General features: G+C 33.8%; 2 protein-coding genes across 3 annotated transcripts in view; one reads left to right on the top strand and one right to left on the bottom strand.

The window, feature by feature from the left end:
• LOC110027264 (probable galacturonosyltransferase-like 2) overlaps positions 1-6,872 on the bottom strand; it is an 8,456-nt gene extending 1,584 nt beyond the window's left edge. The window contains exons 1-2 of one of the 2 annotated variants that reach the window (XM_020728617.1): positions 5,681-6,872; positions 4,522-4,849 (exon numbers count right to left, since the gene is read on the bottom strand). In XM_020728617.1, coding sequence (XP_020584276.1) covers positions 5,707-6,726 — 1,020 coding nt within the window. In that variant the 5' untranslated portion in view covers positions 6,727-6,872 and the 3' untranslated portion in view covers positions 4,522-4,849; positions 5,681-5,706. Of the gene's footprint in view, positions 1-4,521; positions 4,850-5,680 lie in introns of those variants that run through there. The other variant, XM_020728625.1, reaches the window with a different exon arrangement.
• Positions 1,164-1,581, top strand: LOC110027279 (the record flags this gene model as incomplete). Its single annotated transcript, XM_020728636.1, is given in 1 exon segment — positions 1,164-1,581. A coding segment is annotated over 1 exon segment (358 nt), but the record flags the coding sequence as incomplete, so codon positions are not given.
• Positions 6,873-8,172: the final 1,300 nt, after the last annotated feature.

Genomic DNA, 8,172 nt, shown 5'->3' on the forward strand with positions numbered 1-8,172 from the left:
TATATGGTATCCTTCTCAATTTTGGTGTCTCTCAAACTTCAAAGGGTTAAAAGGAATAGGAAAGAGCCCGGGCAAATAGGATGAATTTGTTTATAAGCATTAAATTTATAAATAGATTTGAGCTCGACAAAATATGTGTAATTCTTTATTAGTTGACAAGATCATAAATTATGGAACACAAGGTTTGGCTATTTGTGGCTAAGGCAAAGAACAATAGAAATTATAAAATGTTATGATGGTAATCAAAAGTTTTTTGTCAAGTGATGACAATTGTGTGACGATGGTCGAGCTATAATGGTATGGCGATAGTAGTTAATGCAATGATGAACAAAAGATAACAGTCCGACAATTGCAATCGAATAGTGTTATTTGGGCTTTGATGATTAACTCCGGCTATTTCTAGTAGTGATTGTTAGCATCAACTGAATTTCTTCATATATTTATACTCCCTCAAATTTCAAATTTTTTTCATGAGGATATTATTGAAGAGTTAGTGTTGGTTCGCTCAAACATACACTATAACATTAATATTTAAACATCTGAATTAAATTAAAATTTTTTTTTTGAACTCATTAAACTTCTCTTATTGATGTATTTAATTTAACTATAAACATAAAATTTGAAGATCATTGAGCGCATCAAACAATACATATAATTTTAAGGTACAATTCTAGTGCTTGATTTGAGCTTTTTAGACTTAAATGAGTGTAATGTTATTATCATCTGCCTCGCCTCATCAAAATATTTATTTCAAGAATTAAATTTTAAAAATTAGAGTAAATTAGGGTTTATATGATTTAAAATTTAATTTCGAAAGATAATTTCAAAATCAATGTGTTTTATTTATGTACTTTCATGTATCAATTTTGATTAAAGTTAATAATTATAAAAAAAATTATGAGACTGTTTGGGATCAATTTCTATTTCTTATTTTTATTATTGAGAACAAAAATGGGTGACAAACAGAAAATAGTATTTGCCTAATTTTTTTAATTTTATTTTTGTTTATTATTTTTATAAATAATAATCTATGTTTAAAATATTCAAAACAGAAAAAAAAAACAAGTTTTTACTATTTTTAAAACACCTTAAACAGGCCCGTAGCCTTCAGAAAAATGCCCCTTGTCGCCAGCTGGTCGCCGGTGCCTGTCACCCCCCCCCCCCAGCCATAGCATGCCACCACCGCAGCCCGCCATCCGTCGCCGAAGACTACCCGCCCGCCTGCTCATTACCATATATCGCCGCCACCGCTCGCCGCCACTGCTTGTCGCTTGCCACTCGCAGCCACCACTCGTTCCCTTCCCGCAATCCAAAGCCGCCGCCCTTCTGCTCCCGACGCTACCGATCGCCCGACCTCCGCTGCCTCCCGCTCGCCTGTTTTTTGCCATTGCGACAGCCCGACACCCGCCTCCCGCCCACCACTTGCCTCCAGCCTCCCGCTCGACTCCACTCACACATGTAATGATTCGTATTTGGTGCATCAAAGAAGACTTCACATACGCAATGGATGACGAAGCTTAATACTAGAATATGACATGGACCCAACCGTTTTATAAAAAAAAATAATTCTCCTAAAAAAAATAAAATATACGCAATAAAATATATTTTATATTTTATATTTTTAAAAAATATATATATCATAACGGTACCAAACATATTTTCTAAAAATAAAAAATAAAATATAAAACAATCAAACTAAAAAAAATAAAAAAACAGGCCCAAAAGTATTAGTTAGTCTACTTATTTAGGCTTTTTGAGAAAAAAGAATGCATGCCTGAAAAATAAAGGAAAAAAAGACTATCTATTACGTATTCTAACGTATTTTTATATGGAAAAAATACCAAAAAAAAAGGGTTCAATAATATGTTTAAAATAAAAGATTTTAAAATAGAAATAATAAAATATAATAGATCAATTTTATTTAATAAATTAGACCAATATATTCTTTAATGCTTGTTTTGCATTCGAAAAATTTATACGTGCGAATGTTCCGTATGTGTAAATGGGTATACTCTTAGATATGAGTGATTAGCGTGCGACACGCAGAGCTGTGTGCGCTCTCCACATGTAATAATTAGACCTGAGATATACACTTCTAATACGCACCGACATGAAATATTTACTCAGTAAATTGAACAAGAGGCTTGAACATTGTAAAGCCATTTGGTTGGCTAAATTATTAGGCTAAATAAGCTGAAGTAACATATTAAAAATATTTCAAGAAAAAGAGGGTACAATAAAAATTAATTATGTTGAATAACTATAAACTATATAGTTAATTAGTGGATTCGTTTGAATGACTAGCAATTATTTAAATTAAATAACGACACGTATCAATCTAATGGTCCACAATTGTCACTCGACCTCGATTGCGGCGGTGATTTTGGAAGTGCCATCCCGTAATTATAGCACCATGAATAATTATAGAATTAACAGTGGGTCTGTAAATGAATCAATATGATCAACAATTTAATGCTAGATTAAAGCTGATTTATAATCATTTAATTATTTAATGAAATCAATTTTAATATTTTTATAAAGATTACATTAATAAATGAAAAAAGCTCTCATTTAAAATTCATGAAAAAAATTAAATTAAGACTTGATAATATGATCACATAAGATTTAAAGATAAATTTATTTAATTTTAATTAAATTTTATTTTTAAGATCTGTCGTATGCATGAAAATTCAAAGTAGTAAAATGAGATGTTAAGAACTAAGTGTTGTATGAAATCCAAAACAAGTATAAATAAAAAAAAAAGAGTTGAAAGATGATGCACTAAACTTCTATGTAGTATTCAGAAAGAGAAAAATCATAAACTTTGATCCCGTTGAAATCAATCCATAGAAAATGTTATAACTCATAAATGATAATTTTTTCAAGCTTGGGGGAGACATTAATACATTGTAATAGCCATAAATTTTAAAAAATGAGCTCCATAATATAAACTAGAGAAGCTCGAAAGATCATAAGTTGCATTTAAAAGGTCGCTTGAGAAATGTTGAGTTATCCATCTATGCGATAAGAAGTCAAGATACCAAGAAGTTTATTGTCATCGTGTTATGGATACTGTGCTTTTATCATATAAATGATTATGTGCATTAATTTTGTTGGTAATGATAGATGGTGAGATGAAATGATGTTGGCATTGGTATCAATGATGATGGAGGCAAACAACCATAGTCAAGTAATGATAGACAGAAGAAAATAAACAAACAATCCTTGTTGAATGATTGTAGCTGGCTGATGCATGTCAGGTAGCCATTGTCGGTTGACAGAAGATAGGGGAACCATAATCTAGTTACGGAACTTAGGAAGATGTTATTAAGTCATTATAGTTGGGCACCAAATATCGAGTAGTTGCTTTTGAGCCGAAGAAGTTGAAGGACCATAGTCCCTTAACGTATGCCAACAAGTTGTAGATGATTGACAGCTATCACGCAGACGTCTAAAGTCAGGTAGAGATAAGTAATGAAATTTTAGTCAAGCGATCGTTGACAAGCAACTGCAGTTAGATGCTGGAGTTTGACAACTGTAGTTGGTGATGGAGGTTACGAGACCATAGGTGGGCAGTATTTCGACTACAATGGTGAGATAGAGGTAGTTCGATGATGGTAGTCTAATGATGATAGTTAACTGATGACAATTTGATGATAGAGGTTAAATGGCACGGGTCAGGTAGGGGCCACTAGGAAGCCGTGCAACAACTATCAGACATCAAGGTAGTTCGGCAGTGGTAGCAGTCGACTATTAATCGTCCAAAGGTGGTGGACTAGTCGAGCTTATGAATCCTTTGAGCTTTAGAACTTTCTTGAATCAACTTAAATATAAACCTCAAATGAAGAGATTGAAAGTCTATATATAAATTTTTTGAAATATTATTCTTCATGAATAACACTTGAATCCAAGCCACACCATTGATGCACAGAGTGATTACCTTGATTGTACAATATGTCTTAAGTATTTGAGTGTCTTAATAATATCAGGATAAAGTGTTCTTGGGATCATTGGATCCTTCTCATCAAGCCACTAGATTTGACTACAAGTTTACAAAATTTTGAGATCATTTAATCATTCAATTAATATCCCAAAGTTTATGCCTCATGTGATTGATTATATTTCATTTAAATTTGGATTGAATTAATTTTGATATTATTTGATTGATCTTATTGACACATTCCGTTTGGCTCCAAGCTTACAATCTTGAGATGCATCGAGAGTTGAGCCCAATCAAGAGGATATTTTGAAGCATCAAGATCAATAGATTGCCCATTTTTAGTATTGATGTTATTGATATTATTCATAATAAGCTAAAAAAAAATAGTGAACTTGTGAGTCAAACTTAAACCAATCACAAACGACCATAATTTTTAATTAATTGAGATGGTACACTACTAGAAATACTTGAACCAAGCAGTAGTGTGACTGATAAGCATCCCTAACCTCCACTCATAAACAAGTAATAAAACAAAAAAAAAAAATGGTAATTAAGCAATCAAGATAATGAATTGAAATGAAGCATGAGTCGGCAGATTGATGCCTTCTTATTAAATAATTCAACTCTTAATTGATGAAAAGTTTGACTCTCAAGTATAACGTGGAACACAAAATAAAAATGAAAGAAAAAACCCCTTCATAAACCAAAATTTACACAGAAAACCCCCAGTTGATCAGTTTATATTCATCCCGACATAAAAAGTTCATGTCGAAATAGTTGTGATACGCTGAACTGATCTCTAGGATAAGCTAATTAATACATATTTTGAAATATGAATTCCACATTTTTCATCAAACTTATGTGACAAAAAATTAATGGACCAAGCTATGCAAGAACCATTAAGATTATCTGTAGATAGAAAACAAGTTTTGAAAGTAACGATTTGAAACTTAATGATCTGTTCGGTTTGAAGGAATTAAATGAAATAAAAACATGGTATTTACTTTCGAATATGATTGAAATTATTTGATAAAAGATAAGTTTTTGCTTATTCAACTACAATCTCCAATCAAAATCCAATAAAATTTTGAGCTTTTTACGTACAAATCATCAAGTACTTTAAACATAACCAATTGATTACCAAAACTTAAAATTTTACATTTCAACAACTGCCCAAAACTTGGGGGGTTTATTCCATATGGACGGCGTATGCAGAGATGCATGTGCCGTCTGATCTCCCCCGTTAATCAGATCAAAGTTGTATTTAGGTGGGTCTATTTCTTTTTTTTTTAAATGATAAAAGCTTTGATCAACGATGGAGATATGACCGTATGGAATAACTAAATATAATGGATTGAATACTCCAGTTTCAAAATAAAATAAGGTTTTGGGTGCTTGAAAAGTAAATTTTAAATTTAGGTGATGAAAATATTATATTTAAAATTTTAGGTGATTGTCATGTAAAAATCCCAAATTTGAGATTAAAAAACTATAAAAAATTTTTTAGATTCACATCTTTTCCACAGAAAAATATTAAAAATATCGATTTTTATTTACATTTTGTTATCAAACCAAAATTCTCATTTGGCAAGAAGAGCAGCAGCTTAATTTCCATTTTCATTTCTTCTTTTTTTTTTCAATTCCTTCAAACCAAATATGGTAAAAAACTTGTATGATGAATCAAACAAATTAATTACGTTTAAAAACATTTCCATCTACAGAGAACGAATGAATCGTTACCTTTTTATTGGGGACCAATTTTCACATCAGGAATCCCCAATGGAGACGACAGGTTCCAGAAGATCATAGGTCGCCCAAAGAGCATCCAACGGACAAGGTCTTCCAGCATCAAGCCGCGCCCATGGCTTCCCCTTTCCACTCCAATGCAACAAACTAGCTGGCCCTGGATGCAAATCCCTGCACAATCCCCTAAAATTATCTCCTCCCAGACCGTGCTGATTCCACCGGTGATCCACCGCCGCGATTCTCCCGGCGAAAACCAGAAGAAACGGCGGCAACGATCCCAACTCATAGATCCTCATCCGCTTCTGCAACTCCATCCACTCCTGAATCTTCTCGGTGTAACCCCCTTCCCTCCACCTTTCCAGATCCATGACCATCACGCCGGTATTAAAATAGCAAGCATTCCTACCCTCGAAGACAATAGAGAGGGATGGATTCGCCCAAAATGTGGGGGTGAAATAGGAGGTGAAATTCGCATTGCAGTATTCCGGTGCTGCGAGGGCTGCAGGGGAAGGGATATGGGTTGCAGATAGGGCAGCGATGTCATCGACGAGGATTAGGTCTGAATCGAGGTAGACGGCTCGGGAGATGCAAGAGGGGAGAAGATGCGCGAGGTAGGAGCGGGCATAGTTGAGGGGCCGATCTAGTGCGGCGCGAATTGAGGTGGAGATGAGGTTGGAGACGAGTGAAGGGTCGAAAGGGTGGATGAGAAACGCTAGAAAGGGGAAAGTGGAGGAGATGGTGGAGTTGAGGTAGGGAATTGATTTCGCGGCGAGGAAATGGAAATAGACAGACTGAGGGCAGGATGAGTGTTGGAGGACGGAGTTGATTGCAGCGATGGAGCCTCGTAGATAGGCGACGTCGAGAGTCATGGCGACGTGAACAAGGGCCGACGGGGAGCAGGAAGAATCCGGCGAAGACGAGACGGGAGTGGGGCAACCGGGTGAATTGTAGAATTGCGAGGCTTCACGAAAGCGGAGATCACCGGGATGCGGTGGCGCTGCCGCTGCAGATGAAGACAGAAGGAGAAGGAGGAGAAGCATTTGGGGATTGGATTTTGTTCAGCTTTTTTGGGAGATTTGCGTGTGGGGGAATGCGAATATAATTTCGCTTCTTCTTCTTCTTCTTCTTCTTCGTCGTCGTCGTCGTTATGTCTGCTGATTAGCTTCTTGGGATGGGGGTGAAGGATAGCGCGTGGGGATTTATAGCCTTTATAAAGAAAGCCGCGGAGGCAGAGATTGGGGTGGAAGGAAATTGTTTTTAATGACGATCTTAACCCTGATCCGATCAGATGGCTGATAATTTGTCTTTTTTTTCGCCGCCGGTTTTTTAAACTCTTAAAAATTAGATCCTTCACTGCTTATCAATTAAAAAGAAATAATAATTGACTGTACATTTTCTGCTGTAAGAAACAACGTAATAATTACTATTTTGGATATTTGTACTTCAGGTTGTTGCTGTAAGATTTTCATACATATATTAATATATTTGTATATTTAAAAATTTTGATATAAATATTTTAAAACCTATATTTGTCTTGAATCACCCTAAAAAGTTTATTTTGGATGATATTGTTCATATATTTATTAAATAAAAATCCCATTTTGAAACATTGATAATGTCCTTGAAGAGTGATTATGATAACCGTCACGATTATCATTATGATAGTCAAATCTTTTCTTGTTGAACCACTAATTTACTTCCTCCCATTTCTTCAACTTATTTGGTTGAGCATCTCGATTCAGTCATCTGGATCATCTATCTCATGCCGATTACAGTTCTTTACGCTCATTAGGATCACTCCAAGGTTACTCATACCCGTGTCAACTAAAATTAATCCATAGTGAAATATTCCAACTTATATTTTTTCATTTGGTTTATATTTTTTTAAGATTAGTTCAAATAAGAAGTGAACTTTATTCTTAAAAAAAAATTAAATATACTTTTATAAGTAATAAATATTTCCGCAAACAAGTTATGGAAAATTTGTTATTTGTTGTCAAGGCCCCATTGAAAGAAGACTCCATCATCCCTATTAATAGAGTTGTCTTTGCCGACAATACTATTATTTATATGGGAATTTCATATTAATTTTAAAAATTAGAGATAAGTATCATATTTATGATTATCTCCTTGATTAGTTGACTGAACAAATATGATGACAAGCGATTAGATTTAATATATAGCTTAATCAAATCCAATTAGAAGAAAATAAAAAGATATATACTAATAAAAAAAAATTATTCAATTATTTAATGCTTTTATTTTCTTTCCAAAATTTAAAATTTATCTTAAAGTATTATAAGTGAGTTAAATGTCACTTTTATCTTAAAATCTTGAGATAGAATGTTTATGATTTTAAATTTCAATAATTTTAATGATATAAAGTTAATTTTAGTTTAGTTTGATATAAAATGTTTTAGTAAGCTTTGGAAGATTTGAGCAAAAGCGAAGAACTTTGTTCGTGTTTTGATAATATTTTTTTGATT

This window comes from Phalaenopsis equestris, unplaced genomic scaffold (assembly GCF_001263595.1).
Source record: "Phalaenopsis equestris unplaced genomic scaffold, ASM126359v1 Scaffold000002, whole genome shotgun sequence".
In the NCBI taxonomy this organism is placed as follows: Eukaryota; Viridiplantae; Streptophyta; class Magnoliopsida; order Asparagales; family Orchidaceae; genus Phalaenopsis; species Phalaenopsis equestris.